Source organism: Rattus rattus, chromosome 3 (assembly GCF_011064425.1).
Source record: "Rattus rattus isolate New Zealand chromosome 3, Rrattus_CSIRO_v1, whole genome shotgun sequence".
NCBI classification, from domain to species: Eukaryota; Metazoa; Chordata; class Mammalia; order Rodentia; family Muridae; genus Rattus; species Rattus rattus.
Window position 1 is genome coordinate 98,633,274 of NC_046156.1, and position 20,721 is coordinate 98,653,994.

The following is a 20,721-nucleotide window of genomic DNA, read 5'->3' on the forward strand; positions in this document are numbered from 1 at the left end:
TAGTGATTCCTTAGACTTTGCTGAAAGTTCTTAAACCACTAGATACGTACTAGAGGCTTTAGCTGCCATTCCAGCTTCCTAGAGTCTCTGCAAAAGACTTCTGGTCTTCCTTGTTGTTCACTTCCTTCTCGTACACTGAAAAAGACCGGAGATATAGTTATGGGCCCAGCTTCATTAACACAGGGCAGGAAAGGAGTGATTCAGAATGGTAACGACTCAAAGGTGGAGAGAACTCTCCATGTGTTAGTCACTGCCTTCTGACACAATGATCAGCCTTGTCTTTAATATAGTGTGTGAGGTTTGTATTCTCTACTGCATATATAATGTGTATAGACTATATAATGTGTATTTATACCCTGTTATACTATATCATACAGAGTATATTTAATACAGACTTTATGAAGTATATGTAAATTAAAAAATAACAAAGCTCCATGCTGTGGTGGTGTATGCTTTTAATCCCAGCACTTGTAAGGCAGAGGCAGGCAAATCCAGGTGAGTTTGAGGCTAGCCTGGTCTACAGAGTGAGTTCTAAAACAAAGAAACCCTGTCTCAAAAAACAAACAAACAAATAAATAAATAATAAATATACAAAACATCTCAGTCCCAACACAGCTATAATCCCAACACTTGGGAAGCTAAGAAAGAAAGATCACCAGGATATCAGGACTAGCCTCAGCCACATAGTGATTCACAGGCTAGTCTGGACTACAAAATGAGTCCTGTCTCAGATGGGTGGAGTCATGGAATACTGAAATATTTTAAGATGGTAACTTCCAGCTTCCCCATTATTATAATACTCAAGAACCATGGAAAAGTGAAATTAGTCTGTTTATATTAGGTGAAGAATTCATCTTTGTCATCGAATGCCAGAGGTCATTAAGAATCTGTTGTTTTTTACTTCACACTATATATATTTATGTATGTGAACTTGTCAAAGTGCTTATCCATATAACTTAATTGCATTTTCGTGTATAATTGTGTGTGATGCTTTCATTAGTGGGAATTGGGTGTGAGTGGACTAGAGTGTGTACAAGAAGGTCAAGAGGACACTAGCAAGGTTTGTTAGTAACAGTCACAAGCAGCCCTTTGCTTTGGTTTTTGATTTGCAAGTCGACAGTTATAAACTTACCTAAAATTGATAGTATTTGTTCTCTGTATGATATCACTGACTTACTCTAGTAATGCAAGGAGACTAATACATTGAGGTTTTACATAGGGATCTAAAGGTTTAAGGTTACTTGGTAGGCATACACCAATGTACTGAATCTGAGTTGGAAAAGAACCAACTCAGGCAAATTAGGAGAAGCAAGATGAGGAAGAGAAAAGTTTCACCTCTAGGAATTGTCTTAGAGGCCCAATCCTTTTCTAAGTTCTAAAAACATTATTCTTTCATTTTCTTATACGGGAAGTATATGACTTATAGACAAAATTAGATGTATGCTAGCTAGTGTCTTCCACTTCTTTGTTGCCTGTGTGATGCATGGCATCTTGATGTGCACATTGCTTGGTAGAAATGCCAGTTTGTGTGATTACTGAGCACTAACTGAAATGGGCCTGGTGCAAACGTGAATCCAGAGTATTGCAAACATAAACTCAACTGTGCAAATAGCAGCCCAGAGCTGGTGTGAAATACAGAAAGATAGGCGATATGAAAGGGTGTCATGGATGAATGGGACTTTCAGCCCCCCTGTCGTGTGACTGGCATCTCGAGGGACTCCTTCCTTAGACCACCTTATAATAGGCCAGCCTAGTCTACAAATTGAGTTCCAAGACATCCAGATATACACAGAGAAACCCTGTCTCAAAAAAGCACAAAAAAGAACAAAAACCAAAAAACACAAACAAATAATAGCACCTGACTTCTCTGAGAAAAACAAAGGGAATTAAAAGCAAATTAAAAAATTAAACATATCAACACCCAGACTCTACAAAAGGCCTTTTGGAGGAGCACAGTTCCAAAATAGGTGCTTGAGGTCTTTGAAATAATTATTTTAAGGGAACTATAAAGATTTTATTCATAAGTGATTTTTCCTTCTTATATCAAATAGACATGCCTCCCCTTCACATTAATAGTAGAAATAAGATCTGTCTAATGGAATGAGTCTGAATAACATATGCTAATAAGAGTTTTAAAAGAAAAATTGATATATTTCTCCTAAAAATTGCTAGATGACATTAACATGAATTTTCAAAGTTCACTGTGTTTCTCCCATAATTAACATTGTCCATCTACAGTGCTGTCTAGCTTGGAAGGAGGCAGGAAACAGCTGCCTTCAGTGTCATATCCTCAGGAGAATTCATTTTCTCAGTTGCCTTTGCAGCGAGTGTAGCTAGGAAATCCGACTACCAGAGCACACACACTTGCTCTGCCATTAAGTGGTTGCTTGATCTGGAGAACATCAACCCCTTCTGGTCTCTATTTTCTTCCTTATAGGGGTGGGCAATGGTGGTGCTTTTCTCATTTAGAATTGATGAGGACTAAATAAGCGAGCATATGTAGCGATTAGAGTCCCACTCATTGGCCTGATGCAATTATTATTCTAACAACTATTGAATTATACTGAAGTGACAAACAACCTAAGCACCTCAGGGACTCGTACCCATGTCCAGCAAAGACCCTCGGGAAGGCTCTGCTCACAGAAGCCATTCTAACATCTTAAATACACAATGGCATGTGAAGGGAAAGGGTCATGGCACTCCATCCATTGTCTCTGGGACTCTTGTCTGCAAGTTACTTGCTGTTGCTCATAAGTAACTAGCCAAGAAGTTGTCACATCAGCATGCTTTTCTATGTGCATATAGAGTTAGGCGTGTTGACCAACTCTGTCTCCCAGCATTGGACACGCTGAGGTGGGGATTGCTACAAGGTCAAGCAAACTTGAGCTACACAGCATGAGTATGTCAGAGTCAGAGAGAGAGAGAGAGAGAGAGAGAGAGAGAGAGAGATTCATTGAATATGTTTATTTACCTACAAGTGACTCATTTAATTTATATGTTCAGGTACTCAAGTTTTCAGCATACAATATTGAAGTGTGTAGTTTAGGGCTTGGGATAAAGCTCAGTAATAGAACATTTGCTAACATATACTAAGCCCTGGCCCTCCTTGGTACTACCAAAAAAGAGAAAGAGAGAGAGAGAGAGAGAGAGAGAGAGAGAGAGAAAGAAGTTTGGAAGAAAAGTGGAATACACCAGTTTTTTAGTTTTGGTGGTGGTGGTGGTTGTTGTTGTTGTTGTTATTTGGGTTTTTTTGTTTCTGTCTCAATTGAGCTGGTCACTTATTTTTTACTTATTCACTTTACGTTCTGCTCACTGCCCTGCTTCCAGTCACTCCCCCTCCCCTTATACTCTCCCCTTCTCCTCTGAGAAGAGGTCTGCCTGGGTAACGCCCAACCTTGGCACATAATTCTCTGTGGGACTGGGCACATCCTCTCCAGCTGAGGCCAAACAGGGCAACTCAGCTAGAAGAACATATCCCACATACAGACCACAGTTTTTGGGATAGCCTCTACTTCAGTTGTTTGGGAGCTACATGAAGACCACATCTGCTACATATGTACAGGGAGGCCTAGGTCCAGCCTGTGAATGTTCTTTGGTTGGTGGTTCAGTCTCTAAGAGCCCCGAAGGGACCAGGTTAGTTGACACTTTTGATCTTCCTGTGGAATTTTTAACCCCTTCAGCACCCTCAATTCTTCCCCCTGTTTTTCTATAAGAATCAGATTCCAAGCTCCAAGCCACTGTTTGGCGGTGGGTGTCTGCATCTGTGTTAGTCAGCTGCTGGGTGGAGCCTCTCATAGGACAGCCATGCTAGACTCCTATCTGCAAGCATAACAGAGTATCATTAACAGTGTCAGGGACTGGTGCTTGCCCATGGGATGGGTCTCAAGTTGGGACAGTTTTTGGTTGACCATTCCCTCAGTCTCTGCTCCAACCCCTATTCCTGCATTCCTTATAGACTGGTTAAGTTTTGGGTTGAAAGTTTTGTAGATAGATTGATGTCCCTATCAATTGATTCACAAGGGTTCCTGTCTGGCTACAGGAAGTGGCCTCTTCCCCATTTCTGCAAGTTGAAACTAACAATACCCCATTGATCTTGGGTGACTCCCTTATCCCAGGTTCTCATGTCCTGAAGATTCCCCCACCTTCCCACCCCCCATCGGCTATAGATTTCCACGCATTATCATGTCCCTCTGGCCATCTCTCCTGTTGCTCCCCATACCTAATCCTGAACTCCTCCACTCCATTTCCCTCCCCATCGTCTCTCCCATCCAGTTCCCTGCCTCCATCTGCCACTTGGAAGTATTTTATTCCTCCTTCTAAGTGAAAATCAAGCATTCTTGCCTGTGCTGTCATTCTTGTTTGGCTTCTTTGGCTCTGTAAGAGTATAGCATGGTACTTTTATTTTATGGCTAATATTCACTTATAAGTGAGTACACACCATGCATGTCCTTTGGGGACTGTTACCTCACTCAGGATATTATTCTCAAGTTCCATCCATTCACCATGCACATTCCATTTTTAATATGCAATCTTTTATTGGCATATATTTACCATATGAAGACCAGGATTTCATAAAAGTGCATTATATAATTTGTGCCTCTTCAAGTGAAAATAATTTTAATTAGCAACCTGTCAGATTCATGTTTTTGTTTGATCTGGGCAGGATCAGATGGCTTACACAGAATTCTTGATAATCATGATTACCATGATACTTAATAATCTTGATTACCATATTTTTCACACAGGTGGAAGGCTGAGTGCTTCAGTATCTCTTTGTTTTGACTAACTTTGCTAAATATCCAACAGTTTACTTTATCTTGTAAATTCAGTCTTTTGTCCAAAAACTAAACAAAATTGAAACTGTAAGCAAGCTTCCAATTAAATTTTCTCTTTTATACGATTTGTCTTGGTCATGGTGTCTCTTCACAGCAGTAGAAGAGTGACTAAGACAGAAGTTGGTACCAAGAGTGGAATATCTCTGTAGCAGCCATGACCATGCTATTATATGGAAGGATATGGAAGACTTTGGGACTTTGGACTAGAAAAGCAATTGGTACACATTAGGCAGAGCTTACTTAATAGGCCATCCTAGTACGACATGGAAAATAGTGCTAAAAGCCCCACTCAGGGAGTTTCAGAGAGGAATAGTATTAATTAGTAAGTGACCTAGAAACCATTCTTGAGATATTGGCAATGTATGTGAATGCTTTTTGTCCTTGCCCTAAAAATATTCCTGAGGTTAAATTGAAGAGTTTGGGATTAATGGTGTTGGCAGAAGAGGTTTCAAGACAGCCTAATATTGTCTATATTACATCATTATAAGGAGCAAGCTGAGCAAGGAAAAATACACAGTGAAGTTTGAACACTAGGAAATAATACAGTGGAGCTAATTCCAATGCTCTAGGAGTTTTAAAAAAGTATAAAGGAAAACCTGTTGTTATGGAATAAAGGGAGTGGTGACCTCAGGGCAAGACTTCATTCAGCTAAGCGTCCAATTTATGGAAAGGAATTAAAGAAAAGTTTAAGCCGTGAAGGAAACCACCACCAACAGAAAGCTGATGCAGATGTATTTGAACAAGAGACCAAATTCCAGCCCCATCAAGCAGCAGAACTTGGGGGCTTCTGCCACATGGTTTCAACTTAAGGGTCAATGATATAAGAAAACAGTTATGGAATCTCCTTCTGTGACTAAGGAAAGCTGCTAAGGCTAGGCATGTGATATCCTTGCATGGAGGCTCTGAGAGACCATTGTGTAATGCTGTGAAAGTAAAGCCTGGATTGCCTTGGAGACCCCCAAGATGTTGGAGATGTTTAAGTCACAGGATACCTGTTAAAGAAAGCTTGCTAACAGGGAATGAGCCAGCCCAAAAGAAAGAAGTGTATTTCAGTCAACAAAACTGGAAGGAGTTGGAGGTCTGAAGATTCCGTGTTTGACATCAGACATGGAAATACAGACTATGACCAGCTAGTTTTTGGTCTTGCTTTGGTCCAGTATTTCCTTACTATCTTTCCTTTCCTCCCTTTTGCAATGATAAAATATGTTCTCTGCCATTGTATGTTGGAGCATGTGATCTGCCTTTTGATTTTGATATTACGGGAGCTTATAGTTACTAGAAAATGGCATGAGTCTCAGAAGAAGCTTTGGACTTTTAAACACTATTGAAATCATGAAAGGCAATGGGTACTTTTTAAATTGGAAGTGTGTGGTGGGATTTAAGGTTTCAAAAAAAATGTTCAACATCCTAAGTCATCAAGGAAATGTAAGTCAAAACAACCCTGAGAGCCCACCTCACACCAATCAGAGTGGCTCAGATCAAAAATTCAGGTGACAACAGATGCTGGTGAGGATGTGGAGAAAGAGGAACCCTCCTCCATTGTTGGTGGGATTGTAAGCCGGTACAACCACTCTGGAAATCAGTCTGGAGGTTCCTCAGAAAATTGGACATCACACTACCTGAGGACCCAGCTATACTCCTGGGCGTATACCCAAATGATGTTCCAACACACAACAAAGACACATGTTCCATTTTGTTCATAGCATCCTTATTTATAATAGCCAGAAGCTGAAAAGAACCCAGATACCCTTCAACAGAGGAAGGGATATAAAAATGTGGTACATCTACACAATGGAATATTACTCAGCTATCAAAAACAATGACTTCATGAAATTCATAGGTAAATGAATTGAACTAGAAAGTGTCATCCTAAGTGAGGTGACTCAATCACAGAAAAACACACTTGGTATGCACTCAATAATAAGTGGATATTAACCCAAAAGCTCGAATTACCCAAGATATAATCCATAAGAAGAAGGATGACCAAAGTGCAGATGCTTCACTCTTTAAAAGGGGGAACAAAAATATTCATAGGAGGGGAAATGGAGGCAACGTTTGGAGCAGAGACTGAAGAAACGGCCATTCAGAGCCTGCACCACATGTCACTCATATATATACAGCCACCAAAACTAGATAAGATTGATGAAGCTAAGAAGTGCAAAAAGTGGTTGCTTCATTCCCTCTTAGAAGGAGGAACAAAAATATTTGTAGGAGAAAATATGGACACAAGAGCAGTGACTGAAGGAAAGGACATTCAGAGACTGTCCCACCTGGGGATCCAGCCCACATACATACAGCCACCAAACCCAGTCACTATTGGGGATGCCAAGAAGTGCATGCTGACAGGATCCTGATATAGCTGTCTCCTGAGAGGCTGTGCCAGAGCCTGACAAATACAGAGGCAGATGCTTGCAGCCAACCATTGTTTTGAGAATTGGGTCCCCAATGAACGATTTAGAGATAGGACTGAAGGAGCTGAGGGGTTTGCAACCCCATAGGAAGAACAGCAATATCAACCAACCAACCCGCCCCTGAACTCCCAGGGACTAAACCACCAACCAAAGAGTACACATGCAGCAAACGATGGCTCCACCTGCTTATGTAGCACAGGATGGCCTTGTAGGTCATCAGTGGGAGGAGAGACCCTTGGTCCTGCGAAGGCTCTATGCCCCAGAGTAGGAGAATGCCAGGGCAGGAGTCGGGGAGCACCCTCATAGAAGCAGGGGTAAAGGGTACGGGGTAGGGAGTTTCTAGAGGGGAAACCGGGAAGGGGGAATAACATTTGAAATGTAAATAAAGTATCCAATAAAAGAAAGAAAAAAATTAAAATTTAAAGAAGCTAATAAACTATGCCCCCAAAACTGTATGCAAGCTCCCAATTAACTGCTTTCTTTTTTAAGAGTTGTTTTAATCATGGTTTCTTCATGTTGATAGGACAGTAACTAATCTAATTTCTGGAACTATAGACATCAAGTACTCTAAACCCCTAAGCTATCTCTCTATTCCCAAGGTATAGACTTTCTGAAGTTAAGAAATTAATCCATTGACTCCTTGTTGAAAGTATACTTATGGCAAACCTAGTGTTAGAGATGCAAGTAATAAGCAAAACAAAAGTAGCCCCTGCTGTGTTCTCCTGCAGTGAGCCATGAGAGGTGTATAATCTACTATGAAAGCTCTCTGCATACTTACGAATAGTGCTGCTCACAAAAGTTACAGTATCCTTCTTTTTACTATATCAGGCTGAACTGTGTAGACAGAAAACCTAACTTTTTAAGCTGAGATAGTATTCCCAGGGTTTGTTGGGTTAAACTGAAAGCCAAGTTCCATCACAGAATGCTGCATTGGACATGTAGCAAGCATGTTTCCGTGGTTTCTGAAATGCACTGTGGGTTTTAATAATGGTTCAGCATGTAGAAGACAATGTTATCCGGTGATAACCATAGTTGTTAATGGTTTATATTAGATGAAAGCTGTAAAATCATTTGAGGACTGTTAACATTAGAATAATAATTTACAAAGACAATTACCACATACTGGAAATTTTTGCAACTAATTTGGTATTATTAATAATGGATAAAATTGCACTTTTCTCAGGTTGCTGTGGGCAGCAGGGAGTTACTTCAATGAATATTTCAGCACATTATTTTAATCATTTCTCCACCAAATCCACATGGGCAATATTTTATTCTTCTTAATTCAGTCTACTAAGCCATAGTCATTAAATTGCAGACTATTTGTAGTAAGGTCTGCTCTGTGATTTACAACCTTGTAATAGACTGTATAAGAAAGAAAACTGCCATTAACGCTTGCAATTTGATATTTTGTTTGTTACTAATCTCCCCGTGATCAATCTTTTATTAGAGAAAAAAAGAACACTGAAGAAAAGAAAAGAGCCAAGCATTTACAATTTAAGAGAATGATGCAGCTATTGTAATTTCTGTCTGGTTTTAATAGAAATACTCATACAAACACAGTGCTCCTAATTTTCCAGAGATACTAGTGAAATAACATTTTACATTTTGGGAACAAATAAATTTCTAGTTTTCACTTTATGTTTCTAACATTAATATTATTTATTTCCCATTCTAGTCAATTGCATGATTTCTGGCGCCTGGATTACTGGGAGGATGATCTTCGTCGAAGGAGGAGATTTGTTCGAAATGCCTTTGGCTCTACACATGCTGAAGCACTGCTCAAATCTGCTGTAGAGTATGGTAAGTGCCACCGCCTTAGTAGCAGAATCTATCCTGGGTGAGGGTCCTTTGTGAGAAGAATTTGTTTTTGCAGTGATCTATAATGTTCACTGTGTTAAGAGTCAGAATTACTATATTCTGCCTCGCCCTTCAGTACTATCTAAATATTGACCTCTTTCTTCTTTTCTTCCTTCCTTTCTTCCTTTCTTTTATCTATCTATCTATCTATCTATCTATCTATCTATCTATCTATCTATTATCTATCTATCTATTATCTTTCTATCTATTATCTATCTATCTATCTATCTATCTATCTATCTATCTATCTATCTATCTATCTTTACACTCCAGATTTCATCCCCCTCCTGGTCTACGAGAGTTCCACATCCCTTACCTCCTCCCTGCACCCCTACATCCCACCCTGTCTCCACAAGGATGTCCCCAACCCATCTGCCCACCAGACCTCTAAACTTCTGGGGCCTCCAGTCTCTTGAGGGTTAGGTGCATCTTCTCTGACTGAACCCAGACCCAGGAGTCCACTGCTGTATGATTTAAGAGGTTGTAGCTTACTGTAAGAGATTTAAATCCCTACATCTTATAGAAACCTAACACTCTTAGAATAACCTAAAACTGTATTAAAATGAATTTCTTTTTACTGTCTTTCAATTTTTAATGATCACAAGCCATGGGGGGTGTGCATGTGTGTGCATTTTGTGGGGGATTTTGTGTATTTTATGTATTTTTTCTATTGGGAACACTACACAGGCTCTGCTGCAAGATATGTATAGTTATGCATAACTGTGCATGTCTATGTGTATATGCCTGTATATATATACATAGACATAGATGATGTATCTATTTACATATATGTGAATGATGAATATATAACTTGAATTATCTGTTAGCAACCTACCCTATTTTTTATGCTCCCTAAATTATCAGGCTGTGGAGATAGCTTAGTCAGTGAAAGTCATGCTGAGTTCAGATTTCCAGCACCCATTTAAAAGTTAAGCCTGTAACCCAGCATTGCAGAAGCAAAGACAGGCAGAGTCCTGAAGCTCCCTGGCCAGCCAGTCAAAGAGAAACCTTATTTTACAAAATAAAGTGGAAAATAATCAAGGAAGGCATCCATGACATCCCCCAAGTACATGCACACATGCACACACAATCAAAAGTGGTCAAAGAGACATCCATGGCATCCACATGTGTGTACACTCATGACCACATACACACATGCATGTTTGCAAACAAATGCATATCTACACCACACACATGACACATAAATAGACAAACAGACAAAACAAGCAGACAGTCTTGTTTGGTTCAGTCGATTTAGGTCCCAGGTTTCCGGTGCATGCCAATGAAGTTTGGGCATGACAGTCATACATCCACAGTGTCATCAACCACCACACAGCAAGAGAGCTGTACCCAAATTCTCCTTTAAAAATGTTTAATAAAAATATTATCATAGTTTAATAAAGTGCTTAATTATTGTCTGAGAAGTTTCCTTAATTACATTTTCATTTATACATTAAAATTTTTATGACATTTATTTAGTGTGTGTGTGTGTGTGTGTGTGTGTGTGTGTGTGTGTGTGCTCCTGTATACATAAGTAGAGGCACATGTTTACATGCTATATAGCTCATATGTAGAGGTCAAAGAGAGTCAGTTCTCTCCTTTCACTGTGTGAATCCAGGGATTAATTTCAGGTTCATCGGGGTTAATAGCAAGCACCTTTACCCACTGAGCCATCTCACTGGCCCTATTTACCCATTTTTAAATGCTCTACGGGTTTAAGTCTGGCTGGTTATGTCCGTGTTTCTTGTGCCATATATCCCACAGTAATGATAATGCTCACTGTCCGTGTAGTTTGCATTGTCCACTTTTAATCCTAGAGTTATTTCTGTGTTCATTTTCACTAATCTGAGAGGACTTAAGTGAGGTATCTATTTTAAAGTTGATCGCATTTGGTAAATAGTTTTGCAGCATTGTATAGTTTATGTTATGTCATGCCATTCTTGTTCTCGAGGAGGTGAGTATAAAGTTGTACAAGTCATTAGCAAACCAACACTGTATCTGAGGGTTCAGTGCAGCACTTACCCTACGAAAAATTACATATTAATTGTACAGTGGAAGGAAATATAAATAAAGAAAGTTTCAGTAAATCACAGGAGTATTTACTGTACGGAATTCTTGAATGAACTCTAAAGAGAACCTGAGGATTTTAGCACCCTAAGGATTTAACACCAACTTAAAGTGAGTTGTTACAGTCATGATTTGTAGAAACCCTGTGCACTGCCTGCTTAGGCAGGGTGTTTATTCTTTCTAGTACCTTGAACTGGACTGCAGCTCACTATGTGGATGACCCTGACCTGTAACTCACAGGAGTTCCACCTGCCTCTGTTTCTGCAGTGTTGGGATTAACAGCGTGTTCTCTATTTTCTCTCAGTTTATCTCATTTGAAGGTAGAATTGTCTACAGACACTTTTTAAGAGAGATTAGGCTAGGTGACAGTACTTGTGATAAAAGCTTTAATTCTGAAGAGGCTGCCTTCTGTACTCTACAGGTTACTTCAAAAGAACTTGGTATGAAAATATTCTTTCTGTTTAAAAAATGGTTCTCTTTGTATTTGATTTGTATCTTTTTGCCTTAAAAATCCCTTTGAGATGGAAGTTCAAATTTTAGTCCCAGAAATTATTGTTAACAAGCCTGAACTAAAATAAATGGTACTCTTGTATTGCTTGAAATGGGTGAGCTGTGTTAGCAAACAAAAGTGTACTACATGGGAATTTAAAATATGTTCTTTTCATTCATGGTAATTGCTACATGATAAACAGTATTCAGGACCTGTTGTCCCTCTTGTGTTAGGGTCCTTAATGAAAAGAAAGAAGGGTGTTTTTCATTGACAAGTATTAGGAACAGACATCATATCTAGGCCACAAATATTCAAAACATCTGTACAATTTTTATGGTAGAGTCACATGATGGTTCCTCTCCAGGGTTCAGGTCTTGGTGTGAAAAACCAAAGATAATGTCTATAGCTCTCCCTCCCTGAACACTCCCAGGGTACACAGTTTCAAGCCTTCATCAGGCCTTGCTAAAGGAGCCCAGGGCAGGAAAATTGGAAATCCTCCAAGGAGGGATGTCTACAGACAAGTAAAAGGAAGGTTGCAAACAGCCAGGATCCCCACCTCCTCCGGCCCTGCTTGCCCTCTAATTGCACACGAAGCCCTTGTTCAGAATAAGGAAGTGACTGCCAGCAATGATTACAGAGCACTTCCTTCAATAAACGCTGGGAAGCCTGACTGAAAAGTCTTATATTCAGAAGATCAATATAAAACCAAAATGAAAACCAAAAATATATAAAACTCAACCTATTGTCTAAATACCCTTCATTTAAACCCTGAAATACATTTCTGTACGCTGAAGTCTAGCAGGGTGCAGACCAACAGCCACCTTGTGGACCTGTGATGTTGGGTCAGCAGGCTAGGCTCCCCTCATAGAACAAAGCTGCAAATTTCCAGAGACCATCTAGGACAAATTGAATTGAATGGACTCCTTCTTCCTTTGTCCAATAATGGCGACATTTCTACCCCCCCTGTGATGAAGTGTTTTAAATCCTGTCCTGCCATTAGACAGTGAGTGAACAACCTCTGCTGTGGATTTTGGTGGAAACTACTTTTCATTTATCCATGTTGTAGAAACAGATGTTTCTGGAACCAAATAAACTGAAAAATCTTCTTTCAGTTTCTTAAATAGGCAGTGTTTTCTCAGTGGTAAGACATACCTGGACTCTGAAGACCAGTTTGAGCCATGTGTTAGTGTAGGCGATGACTTTGGAGACTAGGAACCTCCTGGGAGAACAGAAGTGAAGGAGGGGCAATGCACTTCGTGTCTAGTGGGCATATCTAGTGTTGCTTGATCGTTCCTTATATCCTAAATCCAGACACGCGGTTTCAATTATAATGGAGCTGCAATTCCATGATGGGAAGGAACATTTGACTGTAGTTCAGATTTCTTGGTATTATTTTCAGTTTATTTGGAACCTCAAACAAAAATTTGAATTCTTTAAATAAGTAAACAATCAGCTGGATATAATTTTAAGGAAACAAAAGACAATAATTTTATTTAATAATGATTTTGAAAGTTTGCTCTCTGATTTTATTATTAAAACTTCTAGTTGACCTTTTCAGTTGGAAAATAGACTTTGCAGCGATGGAGTTTTTCCTGCTTTTTAGTATCACTAATGAATTGAATAATTTATGAGGTTGTCGTGTGTAAAAGATTCAGTATGATTTGACACAGTCTCAGTCTCTGGTGTTGGAATGTGATTAATAAAAACCTAGAGGCATTTCTTTCTCTTTTTTGGTGTTTAATGTGCTAATTTTGCATGAACTGAATGTGTGATTTGGGTGGTTTTTAATGGCAAAATCTCTTTCAAGTGAAAATTCGATTATCATGAATTTTACAAATTATAGCAGTGGAAATACATAAGAAAAATCTTTTAAAACTCATCTTCCCATCTGCATTGTTTATTCTTTGGGCAAAATTAGCTAATGGGTAAAAAATTGAAATAGTAGGCTTTAAATGTGACATACCAAAGTGAAACCTAGACTCGTCAAGTCCTGGTATATTCTAGTGTGTGACGATAGTGTCGGCAAAGAATAGGGCAAACTGAGTACATTTGGTCCTCTTTGTTGACTGTCAGTCATCAGTGGGCTTCTGTTTTCCTTCCATACAATTACAGCGGAGCTACATTTCATCAAAGCCTAAAATCGCAAGTGCTTCATGTCTTGTGATCAAAGACATCATCTTAAATAGGTCTGATCTGGCACTGCAGATGAGGGCAGGCTGCCTCAGCCTGAGGGAGGGAGAAAAAAAAAACACAGAGCAAAGATGACAAAGTTAATCAGTCATTTCTTTGGCAATAAATAATAAGATATGCTGAGAATTGCAAATGAGAACATTCTTAGGTTCCTCAGAGATGTGTCTGCTTAACACCTGATTTATCTAAGCTTGTGAAGCCATCAAGTTATGACCTTGATACACTAAAAGCAGCTCTGTAATGAGCTGGAATTAAATTAGCCTGCTGCTGCATGCATGGCCACTGTAATGTGTTACATGCAGTATCAGGAAATACGAAGGCACTGAGAGCGGAAACAACATTGTGTGGCAATGTAACCAAAAACTATGAAATCAACTGTCTTATTCTTCCAAGAGTGTGCAGTCCTTAGAGCATTTTAGAGCCCACTTCTTTACCATGTAGAAACATGAACGACCTTCTGCTTTGATCGGTGTGTTATCAATTGGATCTCCATGTTTAGACTAAAACTTAGTGGTTTGAATTAGGTTCCAGCAACTTCACCCGATGGTTTTTATGGGCTAATGAAATGACTTAATAAATTTCCTAAAGTGGGTTCATAAAAGCTACAAATAGTACCCATTCAGACATACATGTTATTTCTCATATCAAAAACTGTTCCAACAAGCTACCTGTTCTTGTATTGAAGATTCAAACACACTGTACACTATTGAAGTTTCTGTGTGCCACAAATGTTCTAGACACTGGATTTTGGAGCTGAGCATTTTTACACTGCAGTAGCACAGGAGACTGGATGTCCAAGGGAACCATATAGTAGCTATGACTTATGAACTGCCTCAAGAGAAGATTCTGAATTTATCAGGTGACCAGGGAAGTAAGGGTGGAAAGATTAGAAATCACCAAGATGGAGAGGGATTAGAGATGCCAACATGGGGGGAGGGGAGGGGAGGAGAGGGAGTGGTAGAATAGAATAGAATAGAATAGAATAGAATAGAATAGAATAGAATAGAATAGAATAGAATAGAATAGAATAGAATAGAATTCACCAAGATGGGAAGGCTTAAGGACCTAATGTAATGGACTCAGTGATTATGTTAATGACAGAAATTCAGAAAGTATTTGTATGTAAGACTGGAGATGACTCAGTAGGGGAAAAAACTGATGGTCCTGAGCAAGTCTTTGGGGTCAGTCTCTAGCTCTGGATACAAAATTGTTTTTATTTTAGATATTTAATGTTCTCGGATAAAATAAAAGCCACTTATAAACCAAACTCAGATTTTTTTCTATACATCCCATTGGAGTCCCCAGTCTTTTGTAGAACTAGATGCTTAATGAAAAGCAATGTTTATAAATATATACATATACATACATACTTGATAAAGTCTTTGCACGACGTTTAACCACATCATTGATCAGTTTTTGAAACCCAATTGAAGAATGATTTTTCTAAAGACATACTACAAATGTGACATTCTAAGATCTGAAATGAGTTGATTGTGTTTATACTTTGTTCTACTCAGAGCACCTTGAAATGCTAGACAGAAAGTGAGTATAAAATTTGGCTAGTGGACTTGCTGCCAGTTGGAAGGGGAAACATGTCTCTTCATAAGTTTGCTTATTTTATTCCAATTTCTGGTTATATCCTCATATGTAAATCATATGCACAGTACAGTAGGTATTTGTCTTGCAGTGTATTAATAGTTCTGTGAGCTCCATGAAGGTAATGTGTCTGAGTGGCAATTGAAAACATGAACTGAGTTCCTCTAAGTCAGTGGACAGATAGAATGGGCATGTGAGGAGAAGGCCAGAAGTACACAGAGTAATGACCCCGAAGTGGAGACCCCATGAAGGAACAGAGGTTCGTGCTATGGGGAGACGCCATGGAAATGAGGCTGTGAACAGACAGAGCTGTGGAAAGATGTGTGTTTGGGAAAGATCGAACCAAGGAAACAAAGTGACTGATATGGTGGGTGAAGCAAAAGCTCACCCTAAGCACCACTACAGCATGCTCTGTGTGCACTGGGCACTGTACAATGCTTCCTTAATAGAGTCCACCTAGTAGTAATCTGGTAACGCTCACTGCATGTCACCTATAAAGATGTTCTGGTACAGGGCACCTTAGTGTCGTTTGTGGGTGGTCACTTACGAAAACATAATGTTTTGTGAATGTTTTTTAAATTCGTTTAACTTATACTAACTTTGATTTTATTTTTGTATTCATTTATTTACTTATTTTTTGAGGTACTTGGGTTGGTCCCTGGGCCCACGCATGCTAGGAAGCATTCTGCTACTGAGGTTCCCCTCCAGAGCTTCTTACATTTTATAAAGTACTGTTAAAATAGCCTGCATATCAGCAGCACCCTAGCTGGACTTACTTTTATTAGTAAAGAGGAGGGAGAAGCTGGTTACCATGTCTTCCCTCTTTCTGAACCAGTTGCCTACCCACTCAAAGCATCACCTATCCTTTCACCCGCACCATCTTTACTTCTGTTCTTTAGTCTGAGATCCTCAGAGCACATTTCCAGTGCTGATCTAGGAATTGCCTCACCCTTTCAGAGTGCCTTCTTGTCATCTACTACTTGTTCATTCCTTTACAAGATTCGCTAGGATTCCAGGCTTACATTCTGCTCCTGTCTACCTCTCTGCGCACAAGAATTAGCAGGCTTTCTTTCCTTTACAAACTCCTTCCCCAACTCATCCCTCTCCTTTATTCTAGGGGGAAAAGTGCTTAAAGGAAGAGGAAATGGCTGCTGTTCTTCCGTCTCAGTACACTCATTTCCCATCACTGTTCTTCTCTGCACTGTGCCATAGTGGCCAGACTCCCACAGTGAATTCAGACACATAGTTAAGGACACACTGCCCTGACCTGTATGATACTGATTCCAGACTCCCCCAAGAGCATTGTTCTTACTCAAGTAAAATGTACCATGTGTCTTTCAATACAATAAAATCCTGTTTTAAATAATTATATATCACCCTAGCTTCAAGGCTAGTCACAATTCTAATGAAAGCTATCTATCCTAAAATGCATAGAGAGCTGATATATATTATCAATTTTTCTTTTAAAAGCATAGTCTACAGTTTTCTGCATGAAATCTTAAATTATTACATTAACACTTCCTTGTTGTATTGTGCTTAAATTCACTTAAATACATAACATTTTCTTGAACCTTTTTAATTGCATTTTTCTGCTTAAAATTTCATTTATGAGTATCCCCTTTGTTGGTCTTCTCTAAGAAATATTGCTTACATATGAATATTTTGAATTAGGAATAAATGAAATTCTGTTTTTGCTGTCAGAACCAAATTGTGAAAATGTATTACATGTCTTTGAAAATCAGTATACTCTATTAGCAGGCCTGTCAATATAAAAAGTGCCTCCCATTTCCACCTCCTGCTCTAATAACCTGTGTTACTCTCAGGCAGTTCACATAATCAGAGTATATTGTCAGCTTACTGGAGTTGGGGAAGCATGAAATGAAAATCGCGTTAATATTGATCCAATTCTTTTACTTGCAAGTGTCCTTGGTGTCCTTTTCCACTGAGCAATAACCGTGGGCATTAGGTAGCCATTTTCTTCTCTCTTCCTTAAATTCCAGTCAGTCATTACAAACATAACTAGTCTGAATAAGGATTTAACACTCAGAATAATCTGTGAGCACTGAATCTTAATTAACACCCAGATTGCTGATAACGAATGTGTAGGACACATCAGCAACATTTTCAGATCTCAGACTGTGGAATGGAGGGCTAAGAGATGTCTGCAGCATTCTTCCTGGGTAGAAACACAAAAGGTGCACTGCCCCCATGCACGGTAAAGATGTGCCTTCCAGTCCAAGTGCCATTTCCAAGTCTTATAGTATCTACTTGTGACCACTCACTAAACTCCATGTCAGTGGTCAGGAATTGTAGATGAAGTGGTGCTTAGATACTCTTCATCTGGTCCGAAATACCATAACTAAAAGCCTGACTGGCCTTTGCATCTGACTTATTAAACTTGCCCAGTGCCCAGTCTGCCTTTGCATGAAGGCGTGTCTTTAACACACAGGAATTGTCTGTCTGGGTATGAGCAGCTTGTTTCACGTGTGACGATGTTTTCCTTTTCAGTGATGTTTATGCAGGTGGGGTGAAGCTTCTTGGGGGATCGATCACATATTAAAAGGAGAGTACTATGTTTCAGGGTTCCATTCTCTTTAATGTGGTGTTGGGAGTTCACCATTGGGATTTCCCTGGGGTCTTCTTGTTCTGTTCTTCCTTTTTCTTCCTTATTTCCTTTCTTCCTTCCTTCGTTCTCCTCCCCCCGAACCCCATCTCTGTATTCTATTCAGACAATGGTTCAGGTAAAAAAGACTCTTTCCTTTTATATCCCCATCTGAAGAAAGAGAAAATATGTGTTCTGTGTTTAAAATAAAACTCTTAAGATTAATTCTAAATTTGTAATTACTTAGAAGGGAAATATTTGCTAAGACTGTCAGGGCAAGTTTCCACATACATGCCTTTCATCTCACAGGAGCAAAGTTGGGAGCACTAAATTTTTCTATGATAGAAACATTCTTTCATGCTTCACTGTCTAGTGTTCAGAACTGTATGATGCTCAGTAATGGTCTGACACATGTGTGTCACTGCGTGAGATCATGTGGCTGCAGCTAGTGTGATAGGTGAAAGGTATATGAGGTACATTTATCTTGAACTCTTTCTTTTGGAGGCATTTAAATAATAATGTGTAGAGCTAAGACAAAACAAAAAACACATTCTATAAGGCACCATTCTGTAAAGGTATTCGTTTCTCTGACTTGAATTTTATTGAGAAAAGAAAAATTCTCTTAACATTTCCCAAAGTATCCCTATCATTGGTGCTTTTCTTTTTAAAAGGTATTTAAGTTTGAAGATTAATTGCAGAATTTTATACATATTGACACATTGAACAAGAAATAATGCATATTTCAAAGACCTCTCTTGAAAAGAATGTCCTCTTGTGAAGCTAATTTTCGGATGTCTACAAACATTCAAATTTTACAAACATACGTTTAGGGCAAATTAGAATAAGGTAAAATTTTCACTCTGCCAACCTCCCTACAAAGACCTTCTTCCAAAGATGGGGAAATGCTATGTTAAACTTGTTTTTACTGAGAAATCATAAGGTATTCTCCTTCAGCTAACCAAGATTTCAAACATTCATATTGTTAACATAGCCAAATAAAAAATTTCAAAAGCCATCAGAAATGTTGATGCTGTACGACCTGGCCTGGTGGCATACACAGGTCTGTGATTCCAGCAAGGCCAGAGGCAGTGCTTGGAGTATAACTATAATTTCAAGGCTGGCCAGGCCTTCCCTGTAACCTCAAGGCTAGCGTGGGCAACTTTCTGAGATCCTGTACCAAAATTTTTCAAAAAGCAAGGAAAGGGCCTAGAAACACAATTCAATTTTATAGTGTTTCCATAGAATACATGAGGTCCTAGGTAAAAGCCGTAGACCTCAAAGATGAAACTATGAAGACAATGACAATAAATTTAAAAATAAAGTGGATTCTCATGTAACTTGTTTAATACTAACTCAGTGAATGAAATGAATGAAACAGTCTCAGGGAAGGTGTTTAAATGCCAGCTGTCTGCACTATGTCTGTTTCACAAGAGCTAGCAGCACATGAGCTGCCTGTTCTTCTTTGCTCAGAAAACATCTATTTTAGTCAAGCTGGGGTGCATTGTGCTTTGTAATGATTATGAGCATGGTGGACGGAAATCTCCACAAAGCGCAGAGCACTGTCAGTGGCTGTGACCAGGCAGCACACTTAGGACTTGAGGATGAGGCTGGTTTTACTTTAGGCTTATGAACCTCAGTTTTGCTCACTTCTTCTCTTTGTATAAATCTTGTCCAGCAATATCATGAGTGATAAAGCCTTAATTTAAGTTTAATGAAATTCAAAATTAATAGGCGTCCACAATTTGAATTTTACAGTAATCCCTTGAGACTTAGGTTGAGAAAATGCTTGTTCTTTCTCTTTTACAGATTGGAAACTAAACTTAAGAAATCGGTAGGGATTTGTTTTAATGTTTATAATGGGAATAAATTGAAAGAATAAAACATGATAAGTCAAAGTAAAAATTTTCATATTATGGGAAGACTGAAGGACATGCAAGGAAGGTTACTTATTCAACAGTGTATACATAATTAGCTGGTGAGATAAAACAGTATTATGTGTCTTCCCAAATTCCTCTAAGCAAGTGAGAATGTAGATCAGCTGTAGGGCAGTCACTGGCCTTGAACATTCACGGACCTGGGTTCCATCCCAAGGTCCAAGCAAAAAGGAGACAAAGGCCACTAAGAAAATCTCCAAGTAAAACATTTCAAAATAATGATGTCTTCAGCCCAGTGATTCCTATCCCTTTTTTAGTATCCACAGTTAACTGTAGAATAATCCCTTAAATCAAAATAAATCATGTTATATTTCCTTTATGGTATTTGTTAATATATATATATATGTGTGTGTGTGTGTATGTATATATATATTAATATATATATTAATGATAACAAACTAATTGCTAGATCCTGAAATTGTTTTAAAGAAATTTTTAGTATAAGCAGAAACTGGCGTGTATTTTAATTTTTGTGAGTTTAAGACAATGAAAACTAAAGCAGCCATAACAAAGCTCTGTGGTGCTGGCATACAATAGCAATGTGGAAGACATCCTAGCTCTCCTTTCTCTTCACTTCTGAAACACACCTTGTCAGAGCAGAGGTGTCAGCTCAGGGGATGGAGGACGTGCTGCCATGCATGGCCCTGCACTCAATCCCCAGCATGGCAACAGAGTAAATTAGATAATTAATTACCTTAATTAAAATATACTTGGATTCACTAGTTTCCTGGTTATT

The 20,721-nt window shown here is 38.9% G+C and overlaps 1 protein-coding gene across 3 annotated transcripts in view; it reads left to right on the plus strand.

Moving 5' to 3' along the window:
• The window catches only part of Nbea (neurobeachin), a 532,117-nt gene that overhangs the window by 332,690 nt on the left and 178,706 nt on the right, over nucleotides 1–20,721 (plus strand). For all 3 annotated transcript variants that reach the window (XM_032898369.1, XM_032898367.1, XM_032898366.1), the window contains one exon: nucleotides 8,925–9,049. In XM_032898369.1, the coding sequence (XP_032754260.1) occupies nucleotides 8,925–9,049 (125 nt within the window). The remainder of the gene's footprint in view (nucleotides 1–8,924; nucleotides 9,050–20,721) is intronic.